Source organism: Pyrgilauda ruficollis, unplaced genomic scaffold (assembly GCF_017590135.1).
Source record: "Pyrgilauda ruficollis isolate IOZ18807 unplaced genomic scaffold, ASM1759013v1 scaffold123, whole genome shotgun sequence".
NCBI classification, from domain to species: Eukaryota; Metazoa; Chordata; class Aves; order Passeriformes; family Passeridae; genus Pyrgilauda; species Pyrgilauda ruficollis.
Window position 1 is genome coordinate 105,416 of NW_024510655.1, and position 21,459 is coordinate 126,874.

General features: G+C 45.3%; 1 protein-coding gene and 1 non-coding gene across 14 annotated transcripts in view; both read right to left on the reverse strand.

The window, feature by feature from the left end:
• Positions 1-9,185, reverse strand: part of RBM39 (RNA binding motif protein 39) — a 30,827-nt gene extending 21,642 nt beyond the window's left edge. For 5 of the 13 annotated variants that reach the window (XM_041490509.1, XM_041490508.1, XM_041490506.1 and 2 more), the window contains exons 1-4: positions 8,868-9,184; positions 5,710-5,772; positions 3,820-3,869; positions 838-1,032 (exon numbers count right to left, since the gene is read on the reverse strand). In XM_041490509.1, the coding sequence (XP_041346443.1) occupies positions 838-1,032; positions 3,820-3,869; positions 5,710-5,760 (296 nt within the window). In that variant the 5' untranslated portion in view covers positions 5,761-5,772; positions 8,868-9,184. Of the gene's footprint in view, positions 1-837; positions 1,033-3,815; positions 3,870-4,241; positions 4,488-5,413; positions 5,487-5,709; positions 5,773-8,867 lie in introns of all 13 variants that reach the window. The other 8 variants (XR_005957107.1, XR_005957106.1, XM_041490513.1 and 5 more) reach the window with 7 other exon arrangements.
• Positions 9,186-11,340: 2,155 nt separating this feature from the next.
• Positions 11,341-11,412, reverse strand: TRNAE-UUC. Its single transcript has one exon. It is a non-coding gene; the product is annotated as a tRNA-Glu (tRNA).
• Between the last annotated feature and the right edge of the window lie 10,047 nt (positions 11,413-21,459).

Consider the following 21,459-nt stretch of genomic DNA (forward strand, 5'->3'; position numbering starts at 1 on the left):
GCATTCCAAGATTTGACAACAATTGAGATGAGACCCAGACAACAGCAGAGACAAACCGCAGCCTCAGGTAATCAATGACAGTCAAACATCCAGCCCAGTTCCCACTGAGTTTCTGCAGAAAGAGGCAATGGGAAGCAAAAGGGAGAACCACAGTACAAACCATCAGAAACTACAATGATGAAAAAACATCTTTTGAGAATTGATTTACAAATGCCTGGAACCACCTATTGCTGAAGTTCTATCAAGCTAAATATCTGAGAGAACGAAAGAATTCCTGTCAGCCTCTAAACAAGTCTGAGAAAAAAGCAGGGCAAATTTGCAACACATGAGCATTACTAAGACCAGATGCTCCCAGTCTGGATGCATAAACATGGAATATGTTTGTGTGAATATCCATTTATGGAGTTAATGTTCAAGAACAGCAAGACAGTAAAAATCTTCAGTAACTCCAAAAAAAAAAGGGGTATGAGCCTGTAACCAAATTAACAGACTACTATTAATTTTTGACAGTTAAACTATCAAGTTCATATACTTTAAGTAGTTAGGACATGGAGAGAATTTTGTTGTTATATTGATTTTGTGATAAACTTAGTTTTCCACTCAGCTGTACACATTCTTTCATTTGTTTTCCCATCTCTGTGTTTGGCCAAGAATGAAAACCTAGAGGAGGAATATTACTATCCCCTTTTGCCCTCTGTATTTACTGACATTCTTCAACCAACCTCTCACTTTCTTTTCAATGATAATTATTGACCAATTTAGAAAGCAGAGAGTGAAACTTTAAACTTCCACACTGTGACAATGAAGCACACATGGAACTCTGAACAAATAACCTACTAGGGACTCCTATAGCGGCCTCTGAACCGGCGATCTCTGCTCCTAGACCGGCTGCGTCTGCGTTCTTTGCTTCTGCTCCGTTTCCTTTCCCGGCTCCTGCTCTTTTTCCGTTCCCGATCTCGGCTCCGTTTGCGTTCCTTGCTTCTGCTCCTCTTTCTGTCATGGCTTCGACTTCGGCTCTTGCTCTTTTTTCTCCTGACAAAGAAAGTGCAACTTCAGTTACACACACAGTTCAGTGTTATTTACCCCACATTCCACAGTGCCTCTGATGTCACAGACACTGATGGGAAAAGTTTGTAGCTGTTGGTATTTGTACTTTTTATTGTTAAATGGGTGGCTAAGCATGTCAGCAATCTCCTTTCATAAGCCACATGAAATCTGCAACAGCACATTTTTATTTTAAATTTTTTAATTGCTAGAGAATGCTTTCAGAAGAGCAAAAGGACTAAAACCCCATTTCCTATGTTAGGCCTAGTACACAGCAATTGCAGTACTTCATCTGGTGTTCAAACATACTTCATTATTTTAAGAATAAATTATATAGCAAAGTAAAACAAAACACAACAAAAATAGGAAGAAAGAGGCAAGTCTGGGGGAAAGGAAGGTTGTTTCCTCTTAATACTCCTTGCCAATAGTCTTTAAGATGCTGCTTTTAAGAGTTTTGCTTCCTACTTGCTACTCCCACTCATAAACCACTTGCTTTTTTAAGTCTGTGGCTCTTAGAGGTTTGGGGCAAACTGCAGATTTTTGTACCTTTACCAACTTACTTAGAAAATGGAATCTTCTAAAACCTGTATGTCAATTGTACCTCATATTTGAAAACTATGTGCAGTAAGCAACTGTTTCATTACTGAATTTGGATTGATCACAATTTTTTTCTTCCATCTCAGCCTCAGACCACCAAAGCTTAGTCTCCTAGTTTCTAAAATATATCCGTATGTACATATAAGACACATGTTAAACAGATGCTCAAGCCGTTATTAAAGACAGCAAAATAATTAACTTTGCTGCTAAACTTTCATAGTTTGAAACATCCTTCATCACTGAATTTTTCCTCTTCTTCCTGTTAGGCCTTCTGATTGCAGATATCTTTTCTCAATGAGGTCACTCACGCTCTTAAAAACTCTTTTAAAAGGGCATGTGGATTACAAAATGTTAATCCCTGTGTCTTTCTATGGCCATGTATAAACTAAGACTTCCAGTTAGTTTCAATTTCTGAAGTAAAAACATCTCTCATCTGCCACATCTAACTGAACCTAATTATTAATACCTTTTGCTCTCCAATCTCCTCCTAGGAAGGCCCACTCAAAGTATCTTAGTATTTATCTCTGAAGACAAGCATTTTGCAATTACGTTTTAAACACTATTTCTTTTTTTTTTTTTTTTCTTATCTGCCATAGTCCATTAGTTTCTTTAATGTTTTTGTATGGACAGAGAAGCTGCTGCATCAAAACCCAATATTCAGAAGCTTCACAGTTTTCGATAGTTCTCTATTTCCGCGTGGTGTCATCAGAATCAATCACACTTCCTGCTGTAACACAGTTTGTTATGGTTAGGCACACACTGTCCCTCGCCTCTAGGATCCATAATTTACCAACATTTCCCCAAGGTAAAACCCTAAAACACTCACTGTTAAAACAGCTCTGAAAAACACTCCCTGAAGCTCACTATACTGACCAGTACCAGTAACTATTAACTGCAGCCACTCTTCACCAATGACAGGAACTATTCCCTATCCAACAGAGGGAACCTGCTTTGCAGGCAAGGATTCCCAGCAGTCCAGATCCATGCTCTGCCTTCAAATCACAATTGAGCTGGGCCTACAGGACAGACATCTAGTAAAAATGCAGATCCTTAATTCTTCCAATTAATAAAATGGACATCTAAGTATGATTTGACAATTACTGAAAGCTGCACATTGTTATTTATTTTTAAAGTTGCTGATGTTCGCTGTGGATTTTCCTGACAGTCTGAATCTTATTTCAGTATTTGCCCAACTGAAGTAGATAAAAAATACCATTTGGACACAATTTGATTGTTTTAAAGCAAAGCAAGAAGTCTTGAAAACCCTGCATACACCTTTGTCTTCAGCAACAGAGTACACTGTCACAACACATCACAAAAAAAAAAGTTATCTAAACTTTACGGGGAACAAGAACTATATAAAAATTAACTTCTAGAGCTTAAAAATATTGACAGCAGCTGCTTTTGATGGGATTTTAGAGGTCTAAGCAGTTAGCATTAAAATTATTTCCACTGTATTATTCAGAGCACAAGTAAAAGCATGTCATCTGTATGATTTCAGAAGGTGACAATAGCATACATGCTAACTTCAGTGCATTTCTGTAATACACAGCTAACATTCTACTGTTTTGTCAACTATCAACTTGGTAATTTTTTTCTTTACATCAATTACCTCTTCACCAAATGGTGCTTGTAAGGTAAGGAATTTATTTTACAGACTACACACCTTTTGTGTATCAGCAGGTCTTCACGCTCTGGAATTATGCTTGCTGAGCAAGGTGGGCTTGTGTTCTTGTTTTGTAAAAAACTTGTATTATAAATTTAGATGTCTTCAAAGGGCAGGGATGTGGAGCAAGGCAACTCAATACCCTAAACCTTTTCAAGAAAGCACTGGTTTCTTTAAGTGCTTTCCCCTGCTCCAAACCACAATTCTACAACAAATAATTTTTAAAATGCAAAATCCATTGCATAGTTCAAGTAACAAAAAGAGTTTAAATATGCTGAACATACTAAGCCTGTATTTTTACCTGATGCTAGGTGAATGTTTCTGCAATTTTGATTACATCAGTTGCAAAGGGTATTAACTACATTTGTAAACAAAAGAAAATTTCCAAATTGCTGCAACTGCAAATTCCAAGCTTTTTCAAATTATTTCCTTAAACACCACTGACATGGATTCACAAGTCCACAAAAACCAGCAGCCTCTACCCAAATGTAGAGAACTGAGAAAATACTTACTTCTTGCTGCGTTCTTCATGGCCATTGGCACTGCTCAATTTGTTCTCATCCTAAGCAGGGTTGATAGAAGAACATCGTGAGGACGAAGCGGAAATATTTCAAGTGGTCAAAGGGTAATGGGAATAGGAATAAGAAAATAAAAAAAAAAATTTAATACTAAATTACTTGTTTACAGGTTAATGTGGAAAGCTTTAGAAAATTTAGGTAGGCACGTTTAACCACTTTGCTGCTTAAATTTAAGTCATACAATTACAAAATACAAGACTTACATCATTTAAAAGTGTGTATTAAATTGTAGATACTTCCATACATGGTTTAGAGAGCAAGTTATCCTGTAGAATTCAGTACTCAAATGACTAAATGTTATTTCTATAAAATTTAAGAGGAAGTCTGAGGTGTTTGCGAGCCCCTGTGATTAGTACCAAGGCTATATCGCTGCCTAAGCCCCGTGGCTACACTAGCAGCCAGCCACTATCGATTTCCTGTGACCGATGCCATTCCCGAGATCTTCACTCATTTTCGCTGAAGGGTTGTAAGAGCTTGATGTCACCTCTGTCACACATCTCGCCCTGAAGCAAACAGGGATTCACACTGCTTTAGTAACGTCGACTCCCAAGCAAGCCATCAATAATCCACCAGTCCAGCCTAAACATCCCCTATTTCCATACCTGTTTACATGGAAAATATCCATGTTAAGCCAGGACACAAGAATTTTAACACAACAGTTCACAAATTTCTCTTCAAGATGTAAATGTAACTGCTAAATATTACATTAACTAAATATACCACTTAAAACTTACAAATGCTCATCCAAAATTCATAACATGGTTGTAATAAACACTGCAGAACAGACTGACAACAGCTGCTATGTAACTTATATACTGGCTTTACAGTTGAATCACATTGGTTACATCAAAAGTACAATTCCTAGGCGACTTAAACTTATATACATTTCTTTCAAAATCAATGCTAAAGCATGCAGTCTGTTAACACTTCAACACCATCTGGTGGAAAACAAAAAAAGACAGTATTCATTTGCTGCAGGTTTAAGTGAAGGACATCACTAAGCTAATTGATAAAAATTTCACAGAAAAATTGACATTTCCTAATTAAACTAGGAAAGAAGAACACAAGAGTTTCTTTTAGAATAATACCGCAGACTGTGATACTGTCTTTTACTTGCTAAGAACATTCTATTCAGGGATCCAAGAATTTCTGTAAATTCGTTCACTCAGCAACTGATTTTCATCTGCCCTGTTGAAAGATTAACCGCCAGCAGCCTTCTGCATTAAAAGCAAGTCCCACTCTTCTCACACTGAGCAGATTGTTCAAATATTTACTTGCCATGGGACTGGTGAAAAGGTTATTCTTGGAGCCCCGCTGTTTTCCCAAACCACTGCATTCACCTTGTTGCTATACCAAACTGGACTTCACAATTTTGGAGAAAAGGTTTTAGGATTTTGGTTTCTGGGGTTTGTTTTGGTTTTGTTTAGTTGGTTTTTGGGTGGATTTGTTTTGTTTTGATTGTGTTTGGTGGTTGTTTCTTTTTTAACCTAGGGGACCACGGTACAGCGATACGTCACTCAATTACTACCTTATGATTGACAGTTCACACTGGAATCAAAGGTGAATTCATGGGAGTAGAGGTGAGATATCGTTAGGCAAGTCTACAAAGAGAGATAGATGGGCATTTATTCATCACGCTGAAGTGAAACTACTGCACAATATAATTACATTAACAGTATATATTAACTTGAAAGTTACATGTAATGTATGTCCAATAAGATAAATCATGAGGGCTCCAGGGATGTTAGTTTACAGTTCAGCAGTAGTTTCATGAATAATGCTAAATTAAGGTAAACAGGACCTCACTGGCATATTTTTTCTCACCTTTTTGTAAGGAGCTTCAAGCATTGCTTCAATATCAATATCATCAGCCATTTTTCAGGACACCTGAAAGAAAAGCAATTCCACCTGAGTTGGAGAACACCCTTGTGCTTTATATTCCAACAGCTTTTTTTTAAGAGGTCATCACTGCATTGGCTCAAATTCACTAAACATTTACAAATTCGGTAGGCATTTCCAACAAAAACTGGAATGAAGTTTCGCCCAATGAGACGGTAACGAATGTGTGCAAAGTAATTACAGCTGCAAACAACAAAATGTGATTGAACACCATTAGCCAGAGGAAACCCAGAGGCATTCCATGAATTTCTTTCAAAACAAAGAGCACAGCATATTTATAACACAGAAACACAGCTCTGGTGGCCATCTTGAGAAGTGCTAGAGCTTCAGCAAAGGACAATGAACAATCAGGCAAACCTGTTCACAGCTTCTAGCCTTTGCCACCATCATTTACCAATCTCAGCAAGTGGACACCATGGTACTTTAAGAAATGCAGCCTCCTCCATAACAGGGGTCACAGGAAAACAGGTATGATTCCACGGCTAAGAGCTACTAAAGCATACACAAAGTCCATCCAGTCTGGAACTTCACATCTCAAAACAAAAACATCCATCACACCAGGTAACACTCGACACCACAGCCATTTTGGGTTTAGCTGCTCCTCTTATTTTCCAATTTCAACCCCTTAATATAATTTTATGTTCACTATACTCTGAATGACTTTGACACTTGATTTCCTCTCCCTATGCAGGTATCCTATTAAGCACCTCTCAAGACTCCTGGCATTAAACTTAGATATTCAACTTCCTCAAATCTCCTAGTGGAAGTTTCTCTTTTTTTTCTTTCTTAAGCTCCAGAATGGCCAGTCCTCTAGATCCAAGTCTAACAGCCAACACTGAAGATTTGTGTGTGCACAATAAAACGGATTTTTAATTATACAGGTTAGTTCTTGCACCTTGTCTACAGGCAGGAGAACTGTGCTGTCCCAAGGCTTTGGCAGAATAACAGAAATGCTCCAACACATCAAGATCCTTTACACTGGTCACTTACAATGTCGTAATTGAGAATGCTTTACCAGAGCTGCAGCACATCTGACCCTGGCCCAGGGATACATTCTAGAATAAAACACCATCCTCAAGCACGATCAAACACTGGAAGTTCACACTCAATACTGAACTGAGGCACACTAACCTAATTTTCAAACGATTACCTATTGGGCTATAGTGCCATCACTTACAGATATGACTGTCCTTCCTTTAAGTACAATGGCTCAATTTTACTTTTTACTACAGTATTTATAGTCGGCTTTTCAAGCCATCTACAGACATGCATGTGATTTAATTCACAGCTGTTCTACCAGTATGTAGTATAAATAGTACATCAGTATGATCAAGGCAAGAAAAAGGCAAACCCAGGATTCTACAAAAAAATTCCCACTGTTGACAACTCCCACCCAAAATTACATTTCCAGATGTGTAATTTAGCCAACATATCAAGCTACACTTGGGGAGGAATTCTTCATTCTGAAGAAGGGTTGCCATAATAGGGACCATCAAATCTTGAATGGCATGGAAAAATGCAGAGGGAATGACTATTACTGCATTCCCCCAAATAATGAGTGAATGAACTATCATCCAGTGGATTCAAAACAATGGTCCTTATTCACAAAGCATTTAGCCACTGAATTCACTGTTGAAGGGCACTGTGGGTCTAACAAAGAAAAATAAGTACATGCAATGTTTAAAAAAAAATCAACCATAACAGTTTAAAGAAAAAGGTTTTCATTAATCAAAGGCATGCCTCGTGACCCTGAAATACACCTAACTGACAACTAAGCGCACACAGAGAGAACCGTCAATGTGTCACTGCGCTGTTCGTTTTTTGGCATCTACTGCTGGCCACCATTATTGAATGTCCTGAGCTGCATGGACCTTTGGCCTCACCGCAGCAATCTGTACCCTTTGTACTCTTGACAAAACACGTCCACTGGGACAATACCATGTTATCAGAGTACCTTCTCTCTACATGTATCACAGTCCTGTTATCAGCCTTGCGATGCATACAATGATGCTACCCACCAAGCAGGAAGTATTTTTTTAAAAACCACAAATGAAAGCCCTAATAATTTCAAATTACTAGAAAGTCCTAGAAAGATTTTCAAGCATCCTTCATTAAATACCAATGCTCAAAAAAATTTTCCTAAAAACCTTTCAGCTTTTTCAAAAAAGCTACGTATGACTAACTTGTTTGTTAAGGGGAAAAAAAATAAAACCACCCAAACAAGCAAACAAAAAACACCAACAAAAAACCATGCCAAAACATCAAAATAAAAAACGAATGAACTACACTTGAAACTTTGTGGATCTACAGAAAATTTAAAGGGACATGAAATTTACTGCAACTGAACAAGTCATTATTTTGAAAGAAATCACTCTCCTTCTTTCATAAAAGGAATTTAAAAGGGTCCGGTTCTCAAAATTATTTGTTTTAGAAATCCAACGAATGACAATGCGACACGTATTACGTGCAGTGTCCTGGAACAGCATCAGGAAACTTTAAGGAGGACTCCGACGCCTCAGAAGGGGAGCTAGCCTCTCAGCAGGACCCATACGTCTGCGGGCAGGTCCCCGACTGCAATTCCCAATTCCCTCAATTCCCACATGCTCCTGACACGATCGAGCAGAGCAAATTCGGTTTCCTACAAACAATGATACCTGGCGCTGCCTGTCCCGCCGTGACCGCCCTCCCACCTCGCTTCTTCCAAAAGCCTTCACTGCCCGCCCGCCCGCGGCGGCGGCGCTCCCGCACCCCCGCCCCGTGTCCCTGCGCGAACGGCCCCGCAGCTGTTCACGCCCGGTCCCCCCGCACGGCGCCATCGCGGGAAGAGCCGGGGCGGGGCAGCACCACGCCGAGGGCAGTCGGGCCTGCCCGCGACGTGGCCACGGGAACAACCACACCGCACAGGGCCGGGCCGCGGGGCGGAGATCACCGGGCGCTCTGGCGACGGTGAGGCGCAAAGCGGCCCCGCGAGTAGGGCCGAGGCGGCCATAGCAGGGGGAGGGGCGCAGACGCCCCGGCCGCAGCACACCGCGGACCAGGCCGCGCTCGCCCGGCAGCGGGGCCCGGGGCCCATCCACAGTTACCTGCGCCGCGGGCAGTGCGATCCTCGCTAGGGCCCCGAAGTCCGGCAGCGGCGGCTCCGGCGTCACTGCCCTGGGGGTGGGGAACGGGCCCGAGGGCTTGAGCACCTTCTCCAGGCGTCTGAATCTTAAATGGACGGCGGCGCTCGGGCAGCCCCGGGGACCGGGCAGCGAGGGGCGGCGCGGCCGTGAGTCGGTCCCGGTGCCGGTCTGGTGCCGGTCTGGCCCCGTCTATGGCTCCGCGGCTGCTCCCGAAATGGCGCCCGGCCGCTCGCGGCTCCGCGCACGGCACGGGGGCGCCCAGCGCACCGCGCAGGGGCTCTCGCGAGATGCACGGCCAAACAAGCCGCTGCACGCCCAGGCTCGCCGCCTCTCGCGAGATATCGCGCCCGGAAGCAGTGGCTCGAATGCTCGCGAGATTTGAGTAGACATGTGGCTTTGTCACGCGCCTTTGCACTCTCGCGAGGGCTTGCGCGCCCGCCTGAGCGGGCCGGGAGGGGCCGAGGGGCGGGGCTGCAGTGCGGGGCGGGGCCGCGGGGCGGGGCGTGTCCAGCGCTGGGCTCACCTCAGCCCAGCCCAGCCCGGCCCGGCCCGGCCCGGCCCGGCCGCTGCAGTGCTCTCGAGGCGCGGGTGCCTGCGGGCTTGTGGGTGTCCATTGCGTTCGGAGCACCCGTTCCTTCCCTGGCTCTGGAAGAGCCGTGTCCCACATCCTTCAGGACGTTCTTGAGCCCCATGTCGTGGCCTTTCATAGACTCTTGCTTTCCAGCAATCTAAAGTGGATTATGTTATGGAGTGGACAGGAGGGTGAAGTTACTGTGCTATTTCACCAGAGATTGTGCTGACGTGATGCACAGGGTCTGTGGTCTGATCTTTGTCCATTTGGCTGAGGCCTTGATGTGGTTCAGTCACATTAACAATGCCCGAAGCTGTTCGGCCGTACCCTTCTGCCAAAAACCACACCTCCCTTCCCTTCGTGGGCTAGCAGTGTCTTGCCGATGTTTTAGCCACTCCAAGTAAAACAATCTGTCGATGACCTTCCCTTCTGGTGCAGCTTTTGGCCCAAGCCACTGCAGATTGCTGGAGTCTTGAAGCTTAACTCAGAAGGGAAGTAGTGTTTTGTGAAAAAAGCCCCTCTTTAACGGTGCTCAGTGCTGTCTCATTAACAGTGCTTTGTTTCCTTCAGAGCTCACAGAATGGTTCATTTGTATTTAAATTTAGTAATACGTTTGGGGCAATTGTTCAAGGTAGAACAGATAGCATTAAGTCAGTTTCCTGCTGCAATCAGCAGGAAATAAATTGTTGCTGGGGAATTTTAGGTTGTTTTGTTGTTGTTGTTGTCGTTGTAGAAATCTGAAATAATGTAAAGAGAAATTAGAAACAAACTTTGCCTCCTGAAATTATAATTTTTTTCCTGAAAATCCCAGGCTACTGTCTCATTAAATGGCATTTCTAACAAAGTTCCTGAAATGTTAATAGCAGAAAATGATCCTGGGGCTCTTGCCCAGAGTGTCCAAGTCTTTCTAAGATGAAGTGGTCAACCAGTAGAGTTTGGAACATTTAGGAAAAATTATCTGTTTAAAGCTAAAAACAAAGCATAACTATAATAGTGTTTTTTCCAACCTAAGAATTTCTGTACAGTTTGGTTGTAAACAAAAACACTAGTCTTCTCACAGACAAAACAAGGTTTGTTGTATTTGTTCCCGTGCACTGCTCTGGCTGCTTGTCCCGTACCCCTCGGCTTCCAGCCAGCCACCGAGTCTGGCCTAACCACCTCCATGCTCCTTGTTCGCTCACCTTGTGATTGTGACTGAAGTATGTGCGTAGGCTCATATTGGTGGATTTACCTACGGCTGTTCTCTGTCACCATTGGCCTGTGGAGCCAGGCTCTGGAAGGACTACACGGAAATGGGGATTTTTGTCTACTTGACTCACACGCTCCTTGCCCATGGCTGGTGCCCAGGCAGTGTGGGAGAAAGGATGCACCGTACACACAGTACTCTCAGAGAGGTGCAGGTGGCTCATGAGGGGTCTGGAGCAGCAAACAGCTGCACAAGCTGCATGTCCAGCCCTGTCGCCAGACCCGGCGTATCACCGGAATGCCCCGGCCCGTGGGCTGTCGACACTCCGCTCCACTCAGCTGTTCGTGTGGTCACTACGCACCTGGCGGGATTCACCTCTGGAGCTGACGGGAAGCTTCCAGTACCACACTTCCTAAAAAAGGTTTTCTTGTTTGTGGGATGGCTTGATCCGGAGGAGAGACTGGCTCTGCAGTGCTGACACATAATGCCACCTTATCGCTGGCGTTCCTTTCCCTAAACCTGCCTCCGTGCCCGCGCCAGGAAGTTCGTTCGCCACAGGCGCCAGGGTTGTGGGCGGGAGTTTGTTCGCGTTACCGGAGCTGCGAGGGGCAGGAGGCGCCGCGCAGAATTAACAACCCTTGGAAGGGAAGTAGGCGAACGAAATAAAAAGCTCAGCTTTCCCACACCGGGAGTCGAACCCGGGCCGCCTGGGTGAAAACCAGGAATCCTAACCGCTAGACCATGTGGGACTGCACGTTGATGTGTTGTGCCTCTGCTACCTCATCCCTGTTTTGCTGCCTGTCTGCGCTGTCTCTGATTTCTGCCTGCATCTCCTGCCCGCGCAGCCCGCCGTTCCTTTCCTCCTGCCCGCGCTGCCCGCCGTTCCTTTCCTCCTGCCCGCTGCCCGCCGTTCCTTTCCTCCTGCCCGCGCTGCCCGCCGTTCGCTGCTCGCTGACCTCTGCCCGCACCGTTGGTCAGCATCAGGGAGTGGGGTGGGGGGTGCAGGGCCACTCCGCTTAATAAAAAGATGAGGTTGGAGGTTGACAAAACTGAAGAAGTAGGAAATTACTAATGGGAAGATGAACAAATGAAGTATGGCCTAAAAAAGGCACAGAAACTTCATAACAGCCACTGACATGCTCTGAAACAAATCAGAGCAACCACAAAAGCAGGCAGAACAATTGCACTACCCAGCTTTGGTTGAGAATATCCTTACCAGACGCTGGTACAAGGCAGGTAACAGGTGGCACACTGAAGTGGCTGGCTGTGGATGTGCAGGAAGAACTGACTATTGAGCATGTGGAGGAGTAATGCTGGATGTTGAAGAAACTTCAGAATCAATGTACCTAAACCATTTTAATCTTCCAAGATGTAACTGAACCCCTATATGTGGAAAATTCAGAAAATTCATAAATAGGCAAAGGAGAGAATTAGGACTATTGTAGTGAACAGAGTGTAAAACCAGTGGTGGTGACAGTAATGTATTTAGGAGGTCAGAGTTGCTACCAAGGCAGAAAACATCATTATGAAAAGTCTCCAATTACCCCCACACTGAATGAGTAAATGTCACATCAGCATATCGTTCTTGCTACATTTAGATATCACAAAAGTTTGATTTTTGGAGCAGCTGGTTGGAGAACATAAAAGAAGGAATTGGGTTTAATGCTGAGTTGTGTGAGGGGCTGTTAGAACAGTCATGGATAGCAGTGAGTATAATGTATTCAATCTGGTCACAATGAATGTCAACAAAGGAATTCCTATCTCAAGTGGTTATTAAAAAATTAATAAACCAAAAGGATAACATGGTTGTAAGAAGCATGGAGATTCTAAAATTACTCAGAACACTTCCATCACCACAAAGAAAAAGCTATGGCTACAAAGCACCAAAAAATAAGGTTATGGAAATATTAAATTAAAGATAAAAATGTGAAGGTGGCGTAGACCATGTCCATATACTAGCAGAGAAAATCCTGAATAGGTTATAAACTATCAAATTAATCTGACAGTAACTACAGAAAGTAGATTTGAACGGATCCTGTTTCCTCATGTGGATCCCAACTGCAGCCCACTGACCTGCATGAGGTTGCTAAAGACATGGACAAGGACTGGCTGACAGCCAGACAGCCCAGCTTTTTTGGCACACAGTGATCTTAGTCTGTCTCTGACATGAGGGGGAAAGTTGTTCCCAAGGACTTGACAGTGGTGGTGGAGGGATTTGGGCTTCTTCTATGTATCAACCTGCCTGTCCTCAGCTTCTCTTCTAGTTTCACAACTAGATGAATCTCTTTCTCCTTCCAGAAGTTCTAGTGATATGTCAGTATGAGCAGCAGTGCCAGCATCTACGCCCCTCCACTTTTGCTTGCTTAGGAATTGCACGTGAGGGAAGGGCAAAGGTTTTCCTTTGTCAACCATCCCTGAAGATCGGGACCTGGGGGAGGCAGAACTTTGGCTTCATTTCAAGTGGCCATACTCATGCTGTTGATCTCACCTGTCTGTGAAGCTATTCTCAGGGCCCCAGGAGCACTAACAAGCCCTTAGACCAGCCTCACTAAAGGCTTGCCCCCCAAGCCCTGCTCAGGAGCCCCAGTGCACATCAGCCCTGTGTGGCAGCAGCTCTCTCCACAGACAGCAGCAGGCAGAACTTTCCCAGGTATTTTCCTGGGGAAGGCTGTGAAAAGATCAGAGAAAAGAATGAGAAACAATTCTTATCTCCACTTGCTGCACCTGTTGTTGTGCACATGTGGAATGCACATGTTATGGAGATTTGTTTACCAAAGGGTGATTTCTTAACTGGACTCTTGTTACTCTAGGACATGAAACAGAAAGATGCAGACACCGGATTTTCCAAGGCAAAAAAGAAGGAAGTTTAATTCTGACTCCAACATTTATAGATTTCCAAAAGTGACAGTGGATTGGAAGGTGAAAGTGCCACCTCTCCAATGACAGTGGACAAACCAACAGTCTATCAAATTTCTCCTCCTCCATAAAAGAATGCAAAACAATAAGTATTTACAGAAAAGTGCTTGAGAAAGTTCGTTACAAGAATGTAAACATCAGAAGGCTTAGAAGAACTCAAAGGAACAGGGCAACAGACACTGGTGATGGTCTTTTGATTGATTGACCAATTAGGTCAAAGCTGTATCAGACTGTCTGGAAGGGGATGAGTTTCTTAATTAGTATAGTATAGGATAGGATAATGTACTGTAATAAAGTGATTGATCAGCCTTCTGGAATCATGGAGTCAAAGCTAATTATTACCTGGATGGGGGCCTGTGGCAACAGCCCTGGACCCTCAGTCCCCATGTGAGCTGCACTGAGGTGTGCTTGTCTCCAGTGCTCCTCAGCAGTGTGCCCATGCCCATGGCCATGCCCAGCCCTGAGTCTCTGACCCTGACCTGGAGCCTGCCTGCCTGACCTAACCTCAGCTTTGCCTTCTTACTACAGACCTGTCATGGGCTGCGTCTGTCCCTGGTCACCATCGCTGGCCTCATGCTGATCCCAGCCTGCAGACTGACTTTCCAGGCTGATCTCCGACTTGCCTCATCCCTGTGAGCTTCTCAACAGTCCAGGCTACCCATGAGACAGCCCCATCATGGTGGGGCTGACCATGACCTCCTGCAGATGTGCTATTCTGGGGGACTACCTGCAGCTTGCATGGGGTGGTCCCCTGAGACACTGCTCTAGTGTAATCCCAAGTGTTTTCTCTCTCCTCTAACAGCAGCTGTTCACAATGAGCAGCCTCAGAGGTACATGGACAGAGATGCACAAGTTCAAGCTGTCAGCACTCAAATTGAAATATAAGAACTGGTTGGTTGAGTTGATCTGCTTTGTAGTACATCTCCAAGTTGTTTAAAAAATTAACAAAGAACAGCCTTCAAAGGGGTTTGCCTAAAGATGAATACCTACATGCTGAGAGGAACCCAGCTTGCCTGTCACAGTCAGTGCAGCACAGGGGGACGTTGAGCATTGCAATGCTGGCAAGAACAGGTTTGGAAACTTCACTTCCCCCTGCAGTTATGTGGTAGAGCAAAGAATTTGCTGCTATTCCCACTGAGTTCAGCAGGAACACGGCTGGTCTTCAAACCCTTGACTGTATGAGAAAGGATAACAGATAAAGAGTTATAACCCACTTCTAGTGCCCATGATAGGATTTCTGTTTTCAGTATGTAATAGTAAGCAGGTGGTGTGCAGGCAGAGGTCAAAAAATACCTGAGAGCTAAAGGGATTTAATTTACAAAAATGAAATCTGTTTTATTTTATTGAAAGGATACAGTAAGAAATAACAACATGCAAAAATTTCAGTTGAGGACACCTATAAACAACAAAATGGAACAATTTTTTTGTGTTAGTTAAAAAGAACAGGAATAATGGGATGAAGCTGAGAAAACTTAGGCAAAACACCCTGGTGGGATTTCAGATAGGTGTCTGAATGGTCATCCCAGAGACAACAAGACCAGAAAGAATTACCCCCAGAAATGCCTCTGCACTGGTCAGAAATGGTGAAAGTGATCTCACAAATCCCCATCTTTCTTTACGTCTTGAGACCTGACTGTGGGACCTGCCTTCCAGGTTACTCATAGAAATGGGATTTCAATTAGTTTGGCAAGGCTTGTGAGAAAAAAAAACCAAAAACATCAGACTGTAGGATTAACTTGAGGAGTTACAGGTTCTGCCTGTGGCTAAAAAATAAACTCAGTTCTTGCCAAGGACCTAGAATATTACATTGTGTAGCACAAATGTCAACCACAGCAAAGCCAGATGGGCCAAGCAGCACGTGCAGCCCGGTGGGAGAGTGAGCAGGGAAGCACAGGGAGCTGGCACAGCTCTGTCTCTACTGCTTGTGCTGCTGTTTGGGTGCACTAGCAGTACCAGCTCAGTCTTGTGTCATAAGCCCTGGCCACAGGTCTCTCAGCAATCGTCCTCTGCTCTGGGCAGGTGTCCCCCAGTTCAAGGTTACTGGTGGTGAAAGTGTTTCATGTTTTCCAGACTATAACATCTCTTGTGGGGCAGAGAGCACTACAGCCCAGCTTGACCAGTAAATCCTTAGCAGAAATATATTTGAGAGCAGCAGATTTTCCCAGAAACAGAGAAGTATGGGAGGCTGTGATATGGTAGAAGTCCTTTGGGAACCTGTAACTGATTTGGTGTCAGGAACCCTTATTCTGGGGAGTTTTCATCCCACAGGTATTTTGAAGTAAGGCAGGCAGACCTCTGCTGGGTACATTTTCCTGACCTTCACTGCCAGCAACCTCAGAGTCTGGCTCATAGAAAGTTACCTGGGAGTATGGACCTCCCTTCCTGAGTCTTGTCTAGCCTTGGGACAAGGACTACCCTGGACAGCAGAATCGATCTGGTTCACAAGGGACATCCAACCTCCACCTTCCTCCCTTGTTCTTCTGGCCCATTCTGGAGTGTGGCTGCTCTCCTCATTCTCATCCCAGTGCTTGCCAGATCATCCATCAGGCCAATACAGGTTCCTAACTGTCAAAACACCTCTCACTTTTGATCTATGCCAGTTTAATGAGCTGATGGGGTTCATCCAAGCTCAGATGAACCCCAGAATCAGGACTCAGAGCAACAAGAGAAGCAGGACTTGTTGGGCCCTTGGCTCAGTTCAGCCATTTCACCCACTGCACCCTTCCTTCCCATGCAAGGGAATGTTGACATTGTATCTAATGCCCTTCCTCTCTTGGCAGCTCTCCTCTCAAAGGACACCTCTCTCCTTTGCTGCGGGGAGATGTTACCCCCGCTATATAATACTATGGCATTGTCAGCAGCCAGGAAGCCACAACAGCAGGGAAGATGGCAAAAACCTCCCCTGTATGTTTTTACTCACAATCTGTTTTACAAAGTAGGAGAGGAAACAAAGAGCATGTGCTGCTCCATCTGTTTCCGTGTCCCATGCTGCACTGTTGGCTTACAGCCAGCTGCTGCATTGCTAAGCAGGAGCTAAAGATGGTAAGGCAGAAAAAATTAGGATAGGATGATTTTTTAAAAGCCCCATTGCAAAACACCTGGCTAGTTATATAAATTTGCATCATGCCTGCTATGAAAAAAAGAAACAAACCACCAAACGACTACAACCTGCTGATTGGTGCTTAGAAACGTGTATTTTTACAAATGGTCAAATATCTCCAACTATCCTTTTCCAAAGGACTGTCCTGGGCTATTCAATATCATCATCTTCACAAAACAGACAGGATTAATGAAGAACAGGGATGTTTTTTCTTTTCCTCATACTTGCTAAGACCATTTGCCAGAGAGAACTCTCACAGCACACAATCCAAAGAACTTCAGCCAGCAATGCCTGCAACCAGGTCAGCGTGGTTCCATACAATAAGGTCTTTGAGACACTGGATACAAGATGTCTGTGCTGAAATACTGGAGAATTCACCACATATGGTAAATTTCAGCCCAGCTCAAACCTCCAGCTCCCTGATATGGAGTTACAGACGTGTTGGTTGGGAGGGACCTTGGGTCAGCATTAGCTCAAACTCTTGCTTGAAATGAGACCATCACCAATACTAGATCAGGTAAACCATGGCTTTGCATAGCCAAACCTTGAAAATCTCCAAGGACAGAGATCTCATCACCTATCTGAATGAACTGTGCTCCCCAGTCAGCCCAGCACTTTGTTGCAGCAAAGAGCTCCCCATGGTGAGCCCACATGTCAACACTCGTAGGAGTATCTGGGCAGTAGTTTGACCTATTTAAGACAGGGCTTTCACAGTATGTTTTCTGGTATTATTAGCTTCCTCATCACAAAAGCACACTAAGCTGCTCCTGCTCCTGTTCCCCCTTCCAGCCATGGGGCTTGGGGTGCTGGAGGCAGAAGAGGATGACAGATGAGCAGGAGACAAGATGACAGCATGACAGCACCATACTCAACATGCAAGAGGAGCAGAGTTTGGTGTCAGTAACCAGGGCCAGCCAGGGTCGAGTGACTGCTGACCCAGTGAGTGGGCCTGGCACAAGCTTCAGTGGAGTACAGCTGAGGTGAGGTCAAGGCTGAGGACCTGAGCTCAAGTGCAGCTCAGGAGTAGCACAGGGAGTCCCCAGTGAAGCATCTCCCAACTCATCCTCCTACCATTGCTGGTGCCCTGGAAGGTGGATCCAAGGCTGCAGCTGCAGAGGGGCAGTGCTGGCTGTAAGCCTAGCCACACAGACCTTGCCAAGAATTTTAGGCATCTACTCCCAGTATCACCAGTCTCTCAACAAAGGTTTGTCAGACCTGACTGGAGCTGTTACTCCCTTCCTTGCTGTACATGGAGACAGTTGCTGTGGGTCTGGTGCTGGTTCCAAGGTGTACAACCCAGTTTGTTAATAGAGGCTGAGCAAGGGCAGTGCCTGCTGGCCCAAACCTCTAGGGCAATGTGCTGGCTGCGCTCACATCTGTAGTATATCTGCCTAGGGATTGCCAGAACTCTCAGCCTGGGACATACATCAGGACAGAAGCACTGCAGTCCTAAGCTTTCCATAGTTTTAGCATCACTGGTTCTTCCACACTCCCACATGAGGAAGACCTCTCATGCCAGGACCTCCACCTGCCTTTTCCTGGCACGGAGTGTATGTCCAAGTATGAGCACCAGATGAGCACTTTTATGAAAGGGTGTACGACTCCAAATACAGTCACTTCCACTTGGGAGCAGTATCTGAGGAACAATTCAAGCATGATCTCAGGGAGCTGCCTCATTTTGCAGTTCTGCAGTGACAGTTATACAGTATATCCTTCAGCCAAGAACAGGCAGCAATGAGATGATCTGCTCCGGAAACACTGATCTCTTACCACATCTTACTTGTCTGGTGTTCACAGCCTTACAATTCATGAAGGCTATTTCTTCTTTTCTTAGCAGGAGAGCCAGGGCCCTCTGTTCTCAGAGACATTGCATTGTTTTTTCCATGCTCCCAAGTCACTTCACATTCACCTCCTGCTGCCACTTTTGGTGTATTGATAACAGGCCTCATGATTGGTGGGCTTGATCTCTCAAGTATGTGTCACAGTGACCCACCTGTATCTCTGGAGGAGAACTGCCTTGTGTTATTGCACCAGGTGCCACTAGCAGAAATTTTCCTCAGCCCATGACTGTCTAAGCTGTGAAAGTCTCTGAAAAAGTTCCCAGAAAAGAAGCTTCTCCTTTATCTGCTTCATTTTCCCCCTCTGCTTTACTCTCCCCCTCCCTGAGTCACTAGTGCATCATTGGCACCGCAAGGCTCAGCCTCGGAGCTGTCTGTTGTGACGTGTAATTGAACCTCCTGTCACCCAGCTTTCCTTCTCCAGCAGTGGAGACTTCTGCTCCGAAGAGTGTCCTTGATGTCAGCAGGTGTGTGACCCTCCTCTAGTGGGGAGGTTCTGCCTTCAAGGTGGCTTCCTTGCTATGCATTTTGATGCCCTCCTGCTATGTGACTTTGTGCAGGTCAGCACAGAGCTGCCAGCTCATGAGTTGGACTGACCTGAGATGTCATGTCAGTGTGTCCTTTTTGTCCTTGAGAGCCTTCACATTGCCCATTTTGGCCTGAAGAGAGACAGGATCTCTCAGTGCAGAATAACATCCCAAGAGTTTGAGCTGTGGCAGCCAAGTGATGATGTTTAGGTTCTTCAGCAAGGCTGCCAGAAGTGTAGGCGGAAAACAGCCTACACATTATCATCAAATGCTGAAATACGCAAAATAAAATGAGAATGTTGCAAAAAATGAATCTTTTGTCTGGTCCCTCCTGCAGCCAACTTCCCACTTACTGTGTCAGGTTACTCATTTTGGGGGGCCCCAAAGCTGGGCCTTCTGAAACCTCCCATGTCCCAAGCATCTATTTTCAGCATGTCCAAAGGACCTTGCTAGCACAAAAATTATGATCAAACGGTTAAAATTCTTACACACTAAGTCTGTGTCTACAGGAACCCTTAAACAGAGACTGTCAGGCTGCTATAAGCATTTTCCCAGTATTACTGTTTCCCTGAGGACAGGTATAGCCTGTATTGGCAAAGGTAAGCAATATTTGCATATCCACAAGGAGGGATGCCAATTTAATCATAGTAGAGCTACACCTGTTGTGGTGCACCAGTTTAGTTGTTCTCTTGCACTGGGTGATTGGGAATTTGCACAGAATAGTTTTGTAATGCACTGTATAGCTTATGTTACATCATGTGGTTTGTTACCCCGTTTCCCCATCACATGGCCTTCCCCTCACCTGTCCCGGTACCACCTGGCAGTCTCTTCCCTGGGTTACCCCTCCCCTTGCCATTCCTCACTGGTGTCCTATTGGCTGTAGACATCTTCCTCTGTCCCCATCCCGGGGTATAAAAGCTCCCTGCCACCAAGGAACGCTCTCTTTCTCCCGTGGGTTTGTCCGCCTGATGTGTGTCTTGGAATAAAGGACAACGTTTCCCATGTGGAGGAGAGCGTTTCTCTAATCTTTTACCTTCGTCTATGAAATATCATGTGGGCAAGGGTCTATAGCTAGCCGGAGTGGACCCCAACAGCCCAGGAAACACGTTTCTTCATACACCAGCAAATTTTTGTTTTCAACACAGACCCAGTTCAACTCCTCCTTTTCTTCCCTGCTAGCCTGTGCCTCAGTCCCTGAGCTTTGCAGTCCCACAGAATTCAATTTCTCCTGCCTGCTTTCCCACAGCACCTCAGGCATCTCCAGCAGCTTCACAGCCCCTGTGGGGGCCCCACTCACCACTGGCCTCCGGCTGCAGAGACACACTCTTCTCCTTCTTCTCCTCCCACCCCCCCAGTAAGCACAGTGCAGCTATGTGACCAGCCCACAAGTGCAGCAGCCATGATCTCACTGTCTCTCTATTTGCTATTTAAAAATCAGGTGGGAATTTAATGGGAATGTCTTCAGATTAAGTTACCCTCAAGTTCTCAACAGTGCCTAAATGCCATTTGAAAGCGAGCGCAGTGTTGTCTGGGTGGGACCCTGACCACTTGCATGGGGTCATTAATAACGGACTGAATGGACTAATTTTTTACTGTAGCAGACATTTGCTCCCTGGTGTGACATGAGCCCCAAACCACTCTGTTAGTGGCAAAATCCACCAAGTATCTGTCAAGTCTTGTGCCCCTAGTTAGAGGGTCTGAGGAATCTGAGCAGCTCAACCCCCAGGATTTGCCTCCACATGGGACTGTTTCTATTCTGGAATAACAGGACAGTAAAAGATTCCTTGGGAGCAGTGCCACACTGCAGCAATTACTGATATACAGGAGCTGTTCTGTGCCACCATGCCAAATGACATACCCCAAGGCAGTGGCTGACAGAAGCTTATCTAGCAAGGCTGACCTTTACAGCACGGCTTGTTTATTCAGAGTACTCATGCTGGCCAAGGAGCAGGGCTCTACTTGTTCTTGAGGTCTCTGAATCTATGCTGTTTGTACGCTGCTGGTGGATCTGTGCATCTGCTGGAGACACATCTGATGGTCCTGCACAGCTTTGACCAGTCTACTATGTGCTCAGGATAGAGAAGAAACAGAAAGTCTGCAAAATCTGCCCAGACAAAGCTGCTGTGGCAAAAAAAGAGAAAACATCTGGGCAAACCCAGAGAATGGCAGCCTTACAGCTCAGGCTGACCCAAATGACTGTACCCTCCCACCTGGAAGCAGAGACAGCTCAACATCCAGCACTGGCAAAGGAACTTCCCTCTCTCAATGCTCCACACTGGTTCAAGTCCCCCCTGCCACTTGGAGGATGTCTGGGAGTACCAGAGGGCAGAGCAGAACCAATAAAGCCTCATGTGCCCAGGGCAGCGGGAGGCAGCGTCGGAAAAACAGGGTCGGGAAAACAGGATTCACCAGTGC